Raw genomic sequence first — 17,301 nt, forward strand, 5'->3', positions numbered from 1 at the left:
TAAATGCTTGTATGTTTGTGCCTCTAGGTGGCAGTAACTGACTATATTATTTTCTAAGAAAATTAGATTTGAGAGCTTCGATTATCTTTATTACCTTTATTTTAAAAGAATTGGCAGGTAGTAGTTTTAAAAGAAGAACTCAGCAAAGCAAATGCCTTTCTGCTAACTGAAGAGCGTTCTGAAGGAAAAGCATCCTTTTACGTAATAGTCGGTTCTCATACAAACTTGCAAGAACTCAGAAAGTGCTTTGTCCAGCAGTTATGTTGTGTTGACCGTTGAGATCATTTGGCTCCCTGGCGGGGCTTGATGTTTTGTGTGTGGGGGTTGCAGTTTGGGTCTGGATATATCCTCTCTGTTCTGTAGACAGAGTATTTTATTGACTTGATTCTCTTACTTTCAGGTACCGTCACTGAATGAAGTTCCCCTTCATTATTTGAAACCTAACAGTTTTGTGAAGTTCCGCTGCATGATTCAGGATATGTTTGACCCTGAGTTTTATATGGGGGTTTATGAAACGGTTAACCGAAACACGAAAACACGGGTATGGATTACTTTTCTCCTGAAACTTTCTGTTTCTGATTAATGATGTTGATTTTGCCCTCGCGTTGTTTATGGTACTTTCGATTCAGATATACTGATGCAATACTGTTGTCCTTTGTTTTGGGTCATAGGTTCTTCATTTTGGAAAATATAGAGATGTAGCGGAGTGTGGGGTACGTATCCTTAAGATCTATAAAACATTTTTAATAAGAATTTTTTCCTAAGCAGAGAATTTATGACGTTTCTTTGGTGATCTTAAATGTGTCTTGTGTGTAAATAAGTTCTAAGAAGTCATGTGAAATGTTTATTTGCCTTTAAGAGTTTCTGATAAGATATTTTATCTTCAAAAAATCTCTAGAAGGTGGAATATTGTAGTTGACAAAACTAATTCCTTGCTTTTCCCAATTGTCTATATACTTGGTTAAAAAACTACAGGTTATGATAAATTCTTTTAAAATGAAAGTAGGAGATTAATTTCAGGCTCAACGCTTGCTTAATTAAATTTGACTAAATCCTGCCCTCTTTTCCTAGGAGAAAAAAAGTTTTTAATAAACTTAAGCTTTCTTTGATAAAAGGAAGTAATAGAAACTCTTTTACATATCAATAATGGGAGAGGGAAGAAGGCGGAACACTGGATAGAATTATAATTGTGAAAGGGGTGGTCTTGACTAGGAACTTACTAGAAAAGCAGTTATAGAGGAGCCACAGTGTGCTTGCGTTTCTTTATTGCTTTTCTGATAATAGAGGAACAACATGCAGAATTAAATTTAATTTCATTCAGACACCTGTTCAACATGCCTGGCATTGTAACTGAGGCAAGTTTAAAATTGATTTCTAGTTTAAAAGTCAAAAAAAACAAGATTAACAGCATGTCAAAGTAAATATATTGACTGAGAAATGTCTCCCATATTTTGCTTTTTGTGTGTTTCTCATGTGATTCTGTTGACACACAAATGGTAATGGCACTTGTTGGAAAGAAAACAGCTATCACAGGTGGGGGGTGACGAGCCAGGTGCTCAGGCAGGGCCTGGGTAGATGGGGGGACCTCGGTGGAGTTACCCCCATTCTGGGTCTAGTTCTGTGCTTTGCGGATCCAGAATCTCAGTTTAATCGGATTACCTGGGGCTTTTTACATTCTGGGCGTCAGACTCCTGCTTACCCGAACCTCAGGAGATTGATCTGTAAACCCCCACACCAGCCCGTTAATTAGCAGTAGAAGTTGTTCGTGGTGGAATAAAGTGTTCTAGTTCACCGGGCCAGTCTCGACAGAAGAGCAGCCCTAATTTGAAAGGTTGCCGCAAAGATTATGTTAAACAAAAATATAACTTCTTCCAACTATTTAGAGTAATGGACTCATGAAAGATGGATTTGTATTCATATACAACTTTTTCTACTGCACAGTCATGCTGTATTACTGTGGCTCCGTAACCTCAGCATCTGAAAATGGGAAAATAAAATAGCTATGGCTCTCCATCTGTGACACTACTGAGGCAGAGAGAGTTTGTGCAATAGAGTCGTAAGGAAAAGCACCAAGCCAGGAAAAGGGGACTTTGGGCCTGGAAAGAAGGAAACAAAAAACCCAGCTTAAGCACTTTATCTCAGGCTCAGACTCAATGTCTCTTGGCTCCTTTTTTTCCCCTACAAAATGGAGTATACATTTTATTTGCTTTTAAGAGGATTTATTTATATTATAAAAGTAATACACGCTTTTGGTGGTTTTTTTTAGAATTTTTTTTTTTAAGATTTTATTTTGGCTTTTTCTCCCAAAGCCCCCCAGTACATAGTTGTATATTTTTAGTTGTGGGTCCTTCCAGCTGTGGCATGTGGGACGCCGCCTCAGCATGGCCTGACAAGCGGTGCCATGTCCGCGCCCAGGATCCAAACCTGTGAAACCCTGGGCCACCGAAGTGGAGTGCATGAACTTAACCACTCAGCCATGGGGCCGGCCCTGTAATACGTGTTTATTAAAGTAATTTTTAATGCTACATCTTGGGCCCTTTCTACCTCTTAGGATTTTCTAAGTATATTTGAAACACAGAATATGCCTTTTCCAGGGAATAATGTCTGACTCTTAAATCTCATCTCAGAGATACCTGGTAATGAGTATTTCATTAAATTCCTATTTTATAGGCTGATTTTGATAGTTTTCTGTGCAAGAGAGAGTGGAATTACCATGTGCTTTGTCTTTGAGAGCATCCTGTTTATTAAAAAGGATTTAATTTTGTAACCTAGAGTGCTGTGTATTCTGGATTTGAGAGAAGGTGGCATATTGATTATTGTGTGTGAAATGATTTTATATTAGTTTTCCTTTAAAAAATGGTAGTTTGGATTTAGTAGTTGCTTGGTTTTATAAGTAATATGAAAATGTGGTTGCTAATTTTTAAAAATGTTGTTTTCTTAATAAAATTTAAAAATACTTTTTGTACACATCATAGCCTCAACAAGAAGTTGATATGAACTCTCCACGAACCACCACTTTGGAAAGACAGACTTTCTACTGTGTCCCAGTGCCTGGGGAATCCACCTGGGTAAAAGAAATATCCTTTCTTACGTGTTCACTGGTTCCTGATTATTTTCTTAATTGAAAAGACCACAGTTCACATTCTGAGTTGTTAAAAACTTAGTCTTTTTACTTCAGTGAAGTTTGCTGGGGGAGAAAAAAATGATTCTTCATTTACAAAGCTTGGCTTTATTTTAATAAAACGTGTTTCATTTGTCCTAAACAAGGCAACCTGTAAAGCAACCTAGGTATTCATCACTGAGAAATGATAAAATTATGGCACATTCCTATAGTGAAACGCTACTAAAAAGATTGAGGGAGATTTAAAGGTACTGAAAAAGAATTGCAATAATTAAGTAAACAAATAGTTTTAAATTAGAACTAATTCTCATTTTCTCAAGGGAAAACAACATGTTGGTTCTTTTGAAGGAGGTTGTGGACCATCTCGGGCTTCTTTTTGTTTAATTTTTTTAGCTAGTAGTTTTTTTAGGCATAATTCACATGCACTGAAATGCTAGGCTTTAGGGGTACACCTCAGTGATTTGGATAGATGCCTGCACCCGTCTAATTTACAACCCAGTCACAGGAAAGAACTTGTGCCAGAAAGTTCCCTTGTGCCTTTTTCTAGTCACCACTCCCCTCCCTTGCAGCCACCATCCGATTTCTTTCTCTCTGGTTTTGTTTTACCTATTCTTGGATGTCGTACCAATGGACTCATAGAGTACAGTTTTTGTCTCATCGCTTTTGTTCAGCCTAGTGCATTTGAGAGGCATCCATGTGTTATCAGTAGTTCATTTCTTTATATTGCCAGTGGTGTTCGTTTCTATCACCTCCATTGGATGAGCATTTGGGTTGTTTCCAGTTTGCGGCCAGGCATCTTCTTCATGAGATTTTTAATTCCATTTTTTTAGTACTTATTTTGTGTCACTTGTGATAAGTTGTAGCCTTCAAGGAATTGTTTCAAAATTATTTAATCTCACTTGTTGAATTTATGTCAATAACATCAAGCTTTTACTTCCTTATTTTCTTTGTAATGTCTGGGTGGTCTCTTCTTTCATTTCCAGTAGTGTTGATTACGTTTTCTCTTTTATTCTTGGTCATGTTGCTGGTAGTTTGTCAAAAAAACAACTTTTTTACTTTAATTTTCTGTTTTCTATTTCATTGATTTCTGCTCTATTTTCTTACTCTTTAGTTTGGTTTTAATTCCTTTCTCCAGCTTTTGCAAGTGAATGTTCACATCATTAATTTCAAATCTTCCTTCTTTTCTAATGTTAGCATTTAAGGCTATAAGTATCTTTCTAATCACTGCTTTAGTTGTATTCCACAAATTTTGATTTGTTATTTTTACTATCATTCAGTTCAAAATATTTTCTAATTTCCCTTGTGGTTTCTTCTTTGCTCCCTGATCTTTACAAGACTGTACCTCCGTTTACCCCCTCCCATTCTTTATGCTGCTGTTGTCATACACAACACTTACTTGTACTTAAATTATAGAATCCACAGTATATTATTATTTTTTTGCTTTAAACAGTTGTCTTCCACATAAATTGAGAAATGAGAAAAAAAATACATCGTTTATGTTTGTGTACACATTTACCATTTCCAGCTCTCTTTGTTCTTTGTTTTTATCTAGATCTATTTTACTAAGCTTTTTTCTTTTTAAGTACAGATCTGTTGGTGATGAATTCTCTCAGCTTTGGGTAAACTGAAAATGTCTTTATTTCACCTTTATTTCTGAAGGATCTTTTCACTGGATATAGAATTCTTGATTGACAGGTATTTCCCTCTCCAACACTTTACTGACATTGTTCTCCTGACTCCTGGCCTCCATTGATTTTTTAAGGGAAGGCTAGCATCATCTTGTCCTTGTTCCCCTGTGTGTAATGTCTTTGATTTCTAATGTTCTCTCTTTCTCTGTGGTTTTTGCCAGTTTGACTGTGATGTGCCTAGATGTGAGTTTTTGTGTGTTTATCTGGCTTGGGTTTTTTTTTTTTTTACCTTTTGGGTCTGTGGGTTGATATTTTTCAGATTTCAGCCTTTATTTCTTCCAATATTTTTCTGTCCCCAGTCTCATCATTGTCTCATTTTCTGGTGCTCTAGTCACGTGATTGTTAGACTACTTGTTATTTTCCTCCAGGCGACTGAGGCTCTGTCCTTTTTTTTTTTTTAGTTCTAGATTTTTTTTTTAACGTCCTTATCTGCTAACTGCAATATTTGGGTCATCTCTGGGTTTGTTTCTGTTGACTATTTTTAATCCTGATTCTAGGTCATATTTTCCTGCTTCTTCACATAAGTAATAATGTGTTATTGTATGCTGATATACAACATTGTGGAAAGTTTGGTTTTGTCTTCAGAAATGTTGCATTTTGTTCTGACAGGCAGGTGATTTAAGTGGATCACTTCCATCTTGTCAAGGCTTGGTTTTGGGATTTCTTAAGGTGGGTGTGGAGTAGCCTTGCTGTGCAGGACATAGTCCTTACTCATGAGATGTGCTATTTCTGGGTCTTACCTGAGTGCCCAGAATGTTCAGCAGCGTCCAGTTCTAGTGTTGCACAACTTCCAGAATCTCCATTTAGCTCCCAGCCAACCAGCAGCTGTTCTCTGCTAGGCCTTAAGGAATCTTGACTTGTGCATCCACAGTTTTGTACTCAGCAAAAGACCTGAGTGGAACCTGCACAGATTTCTGGGTCTTCTGTCTGCAACTCCTTCCTTTCTAGTTCTGTCCTGCAAATTCTCGTTCTTTCAGTAGCTGTGAACTATTTACTGTGTTTTCTCTACCCAACAAGAGCAGGCCTCCACTTCTCTTTGTTGCAGCTTAGGAGTTCCCCTAAGAGGGAGGTGGGGAGAGTGTGGGGTTTACCCAGCGTGTTTCTCATTCAAGGATCATAACCTCATGCTCCCTGTTGTCCAGTGACTGAGCACAGTTGCTTCCTGTCTTCTGCCCAGTTTCATCGCTCCTTACAGGAGGGGCAGGGGCGTAAAGTTGAGCTGTTGCTCTCATGACCAGAACTGGAAGTCCAGCCTTTTTTTAAAAACACATTTTTCTTTTAACCGAATTGCCAAACTAGTCGTCTTTTGTTAGTCTATGATTAGCATAACTTAGGCTATTCCTCAGTTGATGGTAGTCTTTTCTTAACCTTTCATTTAACGCCTATGTTAATGCAAACCAAGCTCGAGTCAGTCCTTCAACATCCTACACGCCCAGTCGTCACAAAAGGAGTTACGAAGACGATGAAGACATGGACCTACAGCCCAATAAACAGAAAGACCAACATGCCGGAGCCAGACAAGCAGGTAGCGTGTGCCAACGGGCTGTCTGTAGACTTCAGCTCTCTTGCAGAAGGTTCATTTTCAGAATTAACTGTTGTGTAATATAGCTCTAGATTTATGAGCTGGCATGATTTGACAGCCTTGTTTTCAAGTTTACCAGAATTATAGACAGTTTGGAGAGTTTTCACAGTACTCTTCAGTCAGATTATGCTTCGTAATGGAGCTATTAACGTCACTTAGTTAGAGGGGACCTGCTCGGCTGTCCGTTTGAGAGTCTCAAGTGGTTAGCTGAAAAAAGTCTTTTCTCTTTCTTCATATTTATTTTTGTCTCTGCTCTTAAGTAATATGGAAGCATAGTACTTTATCCTAAAAATGATTTATTTATATCTGAAAACATCCTTTCTTAATTTTCTTTTTGGAGTAGTGGTAAGACTGAGGCTATCAGAGGCAAAGCGTAAAGTCGTGGTTGCGCTAGATTGCTTATTCCTAAACTTTAGAGCAGATAACCCTTAGAAGAGTCACGGTTCTATTTGTCCTGTTTACATAGGTTTATAGTGGTTTATTGCTTAAAACGTGCTTAAGATACAACTAATTCTGATGAAAACAAGGAGACCGAAAGTTGAAATTTTCTGAGAGCGTGAGAGGATTTCCAACTTGGTGTGTATCATCATTGCTTTCACCAAGTCACGGTTTTTATGAGCAGTGAACGTCTTCATTCCAGCGAGTAGATAAGGTTGTCTTTATTTCTCCTTTTATGTGCCAGTCACTTCTTTTTAGCTCCTTTAATCAGAGGGCAAGTTAAAGGGAGAGGAGGTAAAAGAAATTAGTCTAGTTAGTTGCTATTTGTAAGGTTGGGTTGAAAGAGCAAGCGTGACAATCAGTGGTAAACAAAGATTTACTAATGAATTTCATTTAACCATATGTTATTCTACTTTATAAGTTCCTATTACTGTGTTTCCTTAATGCTAAGGCATACTTTAATGTTTTTAAACTTAGATGTTTTACAGTAAAATATACGCCAAAAAAAAAGTCTTCTTTCTTTTTCTCCACCTACCCCCAAATGTTTATTAAAATTAATGGTGTATCATAACAGTAAGTGACATGTTAGAATCCAGGACATACGGTAATTCTCTTTCTTAGCACTTAAGCAATTGCTGCTCCTTTCTGTTTCTGGCCCCTTTTGTTTGAATGTCACACTGCAGGGCTCTTTGTACATTGAGTGCATTGTTTACGTAAACTGTAGCTAGCTTGTTGGGTTTAGGCAGTCTTCTAAGCTGTATATGTTTCTTAACTTTTCTTTGAGAAAAGTGTAGATTCCTGTGCAGTTGTGAGAAATAATAGAGAGAGATCTTGTCTACCCTTGAGCCAGTCTCCCCCAATGGTAGCATCTTACATAATTACAGTAGAACATCATAACCAGGCCATGGCTCTTGATGCAACCCATCGACCTTATCCAGAATTCACAGCTCCACGCGCACTTATTCCTGTGTGATGCATTTAGTTCTGTGCAGTGGCATCACCTACGTAGATTCCTGTGACCACTGCCACAGTCAGGATACGGGACGATTCATTACCCACGTTTCTCATGTTGCCCTTTCACAGTCACACCCACCTCTCCTGCCTCCCCTCCCCACAAGTCCCTAACACCTGGCAACCACTAATCTGTTCTCCAACTCTGTAATTTTGGTATTTCAGGCATGTTATATAAATGGAATCATATAGTATATAAACTTTGTCGATTGGCTTTTTTCATTCAGCACACTTCCCTTGAGATCCAGCCAGATTTCTGTGTGTATAATAGTCTATTCCATCTTATTGCTGAGCAGTACTCTGGTATGGCAGGCTTTGTTTTGATTCTGACTAGTTATCAGCCCTAAACTGTGACCATGTAACGGGTAGAGGCTATCTTTTAATCATCTTTGTATCCCCAACAACTAGTCTGATTCCTGGTACGTAGTGGATATTAGTGTTTGATAAATGAATTTATTGCTATATTGTTTTATTCTGCTTGGTAAGTAGACAAAAGTTTGTTCTACCCAGGTGGTTTTGTTGTCAGTAGACCGTGTATTCCTTAGGGCAAAGATGTCAAAGTAACCATATTAAATATTAAAAATACTTCCGTGAGATTTGGTGGGGGAATTTTGTTGCCATTTTATTGTAGGGAGAAAAACTGTTAAATTTTCAGATTTTCGTAATAATTTTTGCTTTCTTCATAGGTCAAAGAGCTTTGTTAGTATGTGTTATTTCCTTAAAAACTGTAACAACTTGAAGTTTGCAAGCTCAGAAACATCACTTATATCAAACTTGAAAGCCTCTTTAGGAATGTTCTTTATCTCCAGAAGGCCTGAGAAATGATTAAGTGCAATGCTCTCCTTTGAATTTAGGGAGTGTTGGTGGTCTTCAATGGTGTGGAGAGCCAAAACGTTTAGAAACTGAAGCTTCTACTGGGCAACAACTGAACTCGCTGAACCTCTCTTCTCCTTTCGATCTGAATTTTCCACTGCCAGGAGAGATTGGTCCTGCATGCCTCGTGAAGGTAATAAAGCCTGTCGCAGACCTGACGTTGACATAGATGTGTATGTGTCTCGGAAATTAAAATGAAAGACTCTTAGCATTTGTATTAGTTTTTTCTTTCTGCTGTAACAAATCACCACAAACTTAGTGGCTTAAAACAAGAAAAATTTATCACCTTACAGGCTTTAAGTCAGAAGTCCAACATGGATCTCCCTGGGGGTAAATCAGGGTCTCGCAGGGCTGCATTCCTTCTGCAGGCTCTGGGGGAGAATCTGTCTCCTTGCCTTTCCAGCTTTTCAAGGCCGCCAGCATTCCTTAGCGTGTGTCCCCTTCCTCCATCTTCAAAGCCATCAACAATGCATCTCTGACCATTTCTTCATAGTCACGCCTCCCTCTGACCGTAGGTAGGAAAGATTCTCCTATTTTTCAGACCTGGGTGATTAGATTGGGCCCACCCAGGTAATCCAGGACAACCTCCCCATCTCAAGGTCCTTAATTTTTGCAAGTCCCTTTAAGGTAACATATTCACCCATTCTGGGGTTAGGATGGAGATGTCTTTGGGGGGGCCGTTCTTCTGCCTGCCACAGCATTCTTAAAGAATCAGAGACTGTTTCAAACATAAGGTGGAGCAGCTTTTTAGTTCATGTCTACTTCCTTCCTGGATCACTTCTCACTTCCTGATAGCTACTTCATTTTTACCATTCTTCCCTTTCAAAATCCATTTCTCACTTGGATATAAAATAAAATAGGAGAAAAAAATCTGTTAATAGTTTGTTCTCCTGTCTTGCTTATTCTAATTTTTTAATCCTGATAAATGAATAACTGATGCAAGTTTCAGAAATAAATGATCATTGAGAATTCCATTCGTATTTGTTGTGATTTTCACTTAAATGGCACTTGAGTTACATAACACGGGGGCCAGATTCATGATATTTTTCTTGCCATGCCACAGTTAGGTCTTGCCAGTAGGAGGCTTGACAGTTACGAAAGTCCATCACAACAGACAGCTCTGGAAGTTTGGTTTTTTATTGTGAAAAACCTGGTGGCCATTTTCAGTTTTGTGTTAATCCTCTAATGTTGGATAGTTTGTGAATAACCCCAAAATTAGTAAGTCTGGGCTTTTGTCCCCCTTCTCTTGGTGTGGTTAATAGATTTTGACATAACACATGTTTCTTTTTTTTTTTTTTTAAAGATTGGCACCTGGGCTAACAACTGTTGCCAATCTTTTTTTTTTTTTTTTTTCGATTTATCTCCCCAAACCCCCCTGTACACAGCTGTGTATCTTAGTTGCAGGTCCTTCTAGTTGTGGGATGTGGGATGCCGCCTCAGCGTGGCCTGACGAGTGGTGCCATGTCCGTGCCCAGGATCCGAACCCTGGACCACCGCAGCAGAGCACACAAACTTAACCACTCGGCCACAGAGCCAGCCCCGTAACACATGTTTCTAGTTTTAGTTGACCATCATCCTTTGGGAGAAGCCTGTTTTTTGGAGTAGTGTGGTATACTGAAAACAGACATTGTCTAGGAGACAGGAATTCTGTGTTTTAATTGTTAACTTATTTGCTAACTGGCAGAACGACTTTAGGCAAGTACCTTACGTCTCTCAATCTCAATTTATGAAATAAAGGAGTTGCTTTAAGGTCCATTTCTTGCTCTAAAATCCTAAGATATTATTCTTATTATTGTTATTACTTTTACTTCAACACTGACATCTTATGCTTGCTTGGTATTACGTAGTCCTAACAGCGGGATTTTGTGTGGTCTCTTGTTAGGTCTATGAAGACGGGGATTGTTTCAAAGTAAACGATATTCTTGAGTTATATGGCATACTGTCCGTGGATCCTGTGCTAAGTATACTGAACAATGATGAAAGGTAAGTTTATTTGCTTTCTTTGCTAACTTTTAATTTTGATATAATTTCAAACTTTCAGAAAAGGTGGAGGAGAGTTAGAAAGAACACCCTTTTTCTCTTTAACCAGATTTACCGGTTGTTTAATACTTATGCCCCGTTTGCTGTGTTGTTCATTTGGGCTCTCTTGTCTACACAGAGTTTTCTATACATACATGTATTTTTCTGAAACACTTGAGAGTAAGTTACATACAACATACCTACATCATACTCTAACTACTTGAGTCCATATTACAAAGAACAAAGACTTTCTCATATTTAATCAGAGTACAGCTATCAGAATTTGGAGGTATACCATGAATACACAGTACACTAACCCACAGGCCACACTTAATTTCACTATTTGTCTCTGTCATGTTCTTTCTGGCAGGCTCTTTTTTATCAGGTCCAGGATCCGTAGGCTCACTCATTGCACTAACCTGGAACAATCCTCACCCTTTCTTTTATCTTTCATGGCCTTGACACTCTGTTTTGACTTAACAAAAAATTCGTTTCTCGCAGTTCTGGAGGCTGGGAAGTCTGAGATTAAGGCCCCGGCAGATGCCATGTCTCGTGAGGGCCCATCTCCTGGTTTGCAGATGGCTGTCTTCTCTTGGCCGTCTCCTCTCTGTCATCTCGCATGGCAGAGAGCAGAGAGCCTGGACACTTTTGAAGAGTACAAGCCAATTATTTTATAGAATCTCTCTCAGTTTGGGTTCGTCTGATGTTTCCTCGTGAGTAGATTCAGGTTCTGCGTTTGACATGTGATGTTGGTTTGTGGCATTACTGGTGATGTTCATTTGGATCACTTGTTTAAGGTGATGTCTACCAGGTTTCCCTCCTATAAAGTTACTATTTTTCACTTTTTAATTGATGAGTAATTTGAAGGGAAATACTTGAGATGAGTAATTTGAAGGGAAATACTTTGAGACTATGTAAGTATCAGTTTCTCATTTAACTTTCACCCACTTAGGATTCTTGCTTGAAGCTATTATTACTGTGATGGCGATTTTCTGTCTCAGTCATTCCTTCTACATTTATTTATTCGCATTCTACTGTAAGAGAGATTTCCCTTCTCTCCCATTTATTTATTCAAGTAATTTATTTATATCAGTATGGATGTTAATCTCTTATTACTATTTATTGTGAGACTCAAATTTTCCCACATTTGGCTAGTGGGAACCACTTGAAGTAGGCTCTGGGTCCTTTTTGACAACCTTATCATTTTTGAACATATATTTTTTTACACATTAAGCTACTTCAGCCTCATCTTGTACTTGCCATGCTCCATCCCCAATATCAGCCATTTTTCCAAGGAAGACCAGTTTTTTTTTAGTCCAGAATTCTATTAAACATCGAGTTCTAAGTGCTGGTCTGCTCCTTGGTACTGGGTTGGCATTGCTTCTGTGCCCTTCTGGTGGGCAGGGCTAGGATACGCGCACACACACATATGTATATCTTTCTAAGTCTGTCTATCAGAAACCATGAGTTCACACCATATTTCTGCTTCCAGTTCAGCATCATGGATGTCAGTTCTAGTCTTCCTCCTTTCCGTATTTGTAACTCCCATTTCTAATAGAAAGAAACCTGACTCCCATTATCCTCAGTGTATTCCTTTGCTCAGCCCTACAATACACAGAAAGTAACTTCAGAATTGTAGCCCATGCCACTGCAGAAAACAAACCTCGTAACTAGAGTTCAGTGTTCGTTTGCGGTCCTTTGTGTTTAGAATGAGGGTGCAGAATCAGAGTGCTGTGTTCCAAGGTTACTGTGTTCTTTCCACGGGAAGTATGTGTTTTTTCACATTTAAAAGATGCAAAACAAAAATTTTAAGCAACTGTAAATAAATGTCAATAGCAATTCCTTAATAAGAGTATATAAAACCGCTTGTTTGGCTGTTTCTGTGTATGGTGATTTTCCTGCTTTAGTGACTTCGTTTATGGAGGCAGCTTAGGGCACAGACTGAGCCGGATGGCCTGGGTTGGTGTCCTCGTTTGGCCACTTACTGACTGTGTAACCTTAGGCTTCACTTCTGTGGTGCCTTGGTTTCCTCATCGTAAATGAGGGTGGTTGTGCAGCTTTAATGAGTTTGTGTGCAAAGCAAAGAACATGGCCCAGCGCTGGGTGCACACTATGGAAAGATTGTCCTTGTCGTTCTCGTGTTTAAGGAAGACGGTAGTATGAATTGATTACTCTGTAGAGTCAGTCTGTAAAGTCTGAACATCTAAAAACATTTCAGTCATTTATTTCAATCATCTCACAATAAATCTATCATCTGCTAATTTATTTAGCAAATCTGAAGAACTCACACTTTATTACACTGCTTGTCACTATTCAAGTGAGGTATATGTAAGAATAAAATTTAGGAAAGAAAATTAGCAAGATAGAGATGAATGGATTCTCCACACACTGAATAATAGATTCCTGATGGTTTTTGAGACATGCTATGACATATTTGATGTCCTAGTGAGAGCTCAATAAAGAGTATCTGTGTTTTGTTTTGTTTTTAGGAGGATCAGCCCTGAGCTAATATCTGCTGCCAATCCTCCTCTTGTTTGCTGAGGAAGACTGGCCCTGAGCTAACATCCATGCCCATCTTCCTCTACTTTTTTTTTTTTTTATATATATATATATGTGGGACACCTACCACAGCATGGCTTGACAAGCGGTGCCATGTCCGCATCCGGGATCCGAACCGGCAAACCCCGGGCCGCCGAAGCGAAACGTGCGAACTTAACCGCTGCACTACCAGGCCGGCCCCAGAGTATCTGTGTTTTGAAATAACTCAAGTGACATACTATATCCCATTTAGTGCAGTGACAGCAACTGAGTAAAAATGTTATTGTTCGTGAAGATTAGAATACATACATTATATCATAATATGACGTAACTAGCCTGAAATCTGTGCGATGTAATGAATGAGGAGCCATTTCCTGTTCTTTAAGGAGGTATGCAGATGGAACTGTTGTTGGCTTGGTCTGATTTGCTTTTCAGAGGTGTATAGTATTTTACATCTGTCCAACTGAGGCATCTATGAAGGGAACCTTTATCCTCTCCGTAGGGATGCCTCTTCGCTCCTGGATCCGATGGAGTGCACCGACACAGCTGAGGAACAGAGAGTGCACAGCCCTCCTGCCTCCTTGGTGCCAAGAATTCACGTGGTTTTAGCCCAGAAGTTGCAGCACATCAATCCGTTACTGCCTGCTTGCCTTAACAAGGAGGAGAGCAAAACCTGTAAGTGTAAGTGCTAGAGCCTCCTGACCCAGACTGCCACCCCATGTGTGCGGGAGTGGCCCGTGGCGTGTGCTCGCGGTGGAGCTGCGTCAGGTCCTCGTGCGTCAGAATAAGTTTCCCTAATGATTGCCATTTCTTTGCCCCGTTTTCCTTTATGTTAATTCTCTTCATTAAAATGAGGCAAAAGCAAGTGTCCAAGCCGTCGTGGTTTGAAGATTGGCATCGCTTGCTGGCCAGTGTTTTAAGTCTGTGCTGGTCGCCTGCTGACTTGCAGGGCTTCGTTCCCGAGAGTTGTTTTTTTAGCCTGAGACACTCGAGAGGAACTGGTGCATGTGTTCTGAATCTGGTCTCCCTTCCTTCTCCAGTTGTTTCAGGTTTCATGTCTGAATTGTCTCCAGTCAGAGCAGAACTGCTTGGCTTCCTCACTCATGCCCTCTTGGGAGACAGCCTGGCTGCTGAGTACCTTATATTACATCTCATCTCCACAGTGTAAGTGCCCTGTTCCTCATGGGCCTTAAGGGAGGTTTGGGCTTTGTTGGAAGTGGAAAAGAGCGGGAAGGTTTCTGAGGTGATTTGTGTGTTTTAGTCTACGAGACTCAACATCAGGTGGTTTTTCTTCAGAGTAACAAGTGTTACACCAAGTCACAAATTCCTTTGTCACCTTTTCTCAGTCTCACATTTAGCATTTTGATTATGTCTTCTTAACTTTAAGAGCCAAAATCAGATAAAGAACCTGGCTGATGAGTAAAATGAGCTATTTGGTCTTTTTTGCATTCTGACTTCCTGTGTCTTTACATTTCCTGAGGCTCTGTCTGCAGACGGTCAGCGAGGTCCATCGTGTGCACGTCTCACTTGTGTGAGGACATGAGCACCTCTCCCTTTCACTTCACTCTAGTTCTGTTTCCTGATTTCAAAAGTAACATGTGTGCCTTCAACAAGTTCCAAGAGCATAAAGAAGAAAACAGAAATTGTTTGTAATCTCACCACTTAGAGATGATCTCAGTTATGACACTTTGGAACACGTTCGTATCCTCTTTTCTTGGTTACGTACGTATACATCCCTACATGGATCTTACCATTTGACTTATGCTACACGTTCTCCCATCATAACTCTTCATGAACTTTTTATGGTTGCACAGTATTTCATTATAGACACTTGTACCATTTCCCTACATGTTAAGTTTTTCTCTATTATAAATAACACTGCAGTAAACATCTTTGTCCTGTAAATCTCTCCTCTGATAGGATTTGAGATAGTAGTACGTAATGATAAGAGCACAGACTCTGGAAACAAACCGTCTGTGTTCAAATCCCAGCTCTTCCACTTCCTGGCTTATAACCTTGGGCGTGTTACTTAAAATTTCTGTGCCTCAGATTTCTCATCTGTAGAACGAGGATAGTAATACCTACATCGGAGTATTTGGGGATTAAAGAGAAAGCGCTTAGGCACTCACAACAGTCCCTGGCACATGATCAGCACTCGTGTTTAAGTATTGGCTGTTATTTTTATTGCTGTGATTCTGATAAATAACCAATCAGAGTGATCTGCTTTATTTTTAATGACAATATTAAGCTAATTTTTCTTTGTTTGCTTTTTGATGGAAATCAGGAAATCACCTGAATATCTTATTGGTTGATCTTTTTTTTTCTAGATATACAAGAAGAGATGTTCTTCCACTAGGAAAATTTACTGTTAACTTGAGTGGTTGCCCGCGGAATAGTACCTTCACAGAACACTTATATCGAATTATTCAACATCTTGTTCCAGCAGTAAGATCAATATAAATACGTATTATAAACCTAAGCACACTTTTAAAATCCATCTAATTGTCTTTCATTCAACCCAAATATTTAGCTTTGAGATTTTAATAGACCTCATTAAGGGGAAACAAAGCCTGCCAAATTCCATAATTTAATATGCACTCCCCCCTAAACATGTCACTTTTATTGCCTTACCACAAATTTCTGTAAGTCTCCAATTAACGTGATTGCACTAACTCCCTTAAAATTGTACTCTCAGTTAATGCCAATTTGTTTGTGCAATTTGGTATCCTTTGTGCGCATTAAAATCTTAAATCTAAATAAACTCTAAATTATAGGACCATAGTCCTTTTAGCTGAGGTAATAAAGATCTGTGGCTGCACTGCCCCGATTTTAATGCCCGTTTGGAAAGCTGCGCCACCTCTGCTTGTCAGGGCGCCTGAAAGGCAGTGTTTATGTGGTGGGGAGATCTTGGGAACGGGGGAAATGGTTTCTGACTAGTAGTGTGACTGGCGATGCTGGTTGCTTCTTGCTTTGGGAGTGTAGCGGTCGCGGTGGATCATTCTGGTAACCAGTGTTTCTTGAGTGTCTGTAAGTGCCAGCCGTCTTCTAGGCGCGTCAGAGCAGCGGTGGACCAAACAGACCAGCAGTTCTCACGCCCCTCGACTCAGTTTACTCTCTTAAAAAATTATGGAGGACTCAGGTGTGCTTTATGTGGGTTGTATTTATCATTAGTTTACCATATTAGATTAGAAACTAAAAATATATCAACATATTCATTGAAAATAATAAATAGCTTGCATATGAACATAAGTAAAATATATTTTTTTATAAGGAGACATTTCTTTCCCCTTTTTTTGTTTTTTAAGATTTTATTTTATTTTATTTTATTTTCCTTTTTCTCCCCAAAGCCCCCCGGTACATAGTTGTATATTGTTAGTTGTGGGTCCTTCTAGTTGTGGCATGTGTCATCTGCTCAGGGTGGCTTGATGAGTGGTGCCATGCCCGCGCCCAGGATTTGAACCAATGAAACACTGGGCCGCCTGCAGCAGAGCGCATGAACTTAACCACTCGGCCATGGGGCCGGCCCCAAGTAAAATATTTTTATAAAAATATTTTCCCAAACAAAAAAAAATTAATGATAAAAGTTGACAAAAAAATTAGTGATAAAAGTGACATTGTTTTACATTTTTGCCAGTCTCTTTAACGTCTGGCTTAACAGAAGACAACTGGGTGGATGGTCATGTCTGTTTCTGCATTCAGTCTGTTGTAACATGTTTTCACTGAAGCATGTTAAGGAAAGCTGTCCTCACACGCATGGCAAAGTAGTTGGCGAAGGAAGGACTGATTTAATAGCCTTTTCAGATAACTGGATATTATTCTTTGATACTAGACCAAAACTGTCCATGTGGCATTCTCTTAAAGGATAGCTGTAAGTGTGAAACATGAAATCTTATCTTCAGTGAGTTTTTCTTGCTCTGCTGTAGTAAATTCATTGGCCCATCTTGCACGCTGAATGGACCTTTTATCCATGCATGATTTCGACTCATAAACCCCATAAAAGGGTCTCGGCAATTCTGTGGGAGTTCCCTGGA

At 39.3% G+C, this 17,301-nt stretch overlaps 1 protein-coding gene across 3 annotated transcripts in view; it reads left to right on the top strand.

Moving 5' to 3' along the window:
* Positions 1 to 17,301, top strand: part of MCMBP (minichromosome maintenance complex binding protein) — a 44,763-nt gene that overhangs the window by 19,041 nt on the left and 8,421 nt on the right. For 2 of the 3 annotated variants that reach the window (XR_011530607.1, XM_070587583.1), the window contains exons 3-11: positions 401 to 541; positions 672 to 713; positions 2,976 to 3,077; positions 6,190 to 6,334; positions 8,695 to 8,846; positions 10,596 to 10,696; positions 13,773 to 13,951; positions 14,311 to 14,434; positions 15,598 to 15,715. Coding sequence is in view for 2 of the 3 variants with exons in the window: in XM_070587583.1 (XP_070443684.1) it covers positions 401 to 541; positions 672 to 713; positions 2,976 to 3,077; positions 6,190 to 6,334; positions 8,695 to 8,846; positions 10,596 to 10,696; positions 13,773 to 13,951; positions 14,311 to 14,434; positions 15,598 to 15,715 (1,104 nt within the window). In the remaining variant the exon portion in view is untranslated. The remainder of the gene's footprint in view (positions 1 to 400; positions 542 to 671; positions 714 to 2,975; positions 3,078 to 6,189; positions 6,335 to 8,694; positions 8,847 to 10,595; positions 10,697 to 13,772; positions 13,952 to 14,310; positions 14,435 to 15,597; positions 15,716 to 17,301) is intronic. The other variant, XM_070587523.1, reaches the window with a different exon arrangement.

The sequence above is a fragment of the Equus przewalskii genome, chromosome 1 (genome assembly GCF_037783145.1).
Source record: "Equus przewalskii isolate Varuska chromosome 1, EquPr2, whole genome shotgun sequence".
NCBI lineage: Eukaryota > Metazoa > Chordata > Mammalia > Perissodactyla > Equidae > Equus > Equus przewalskii.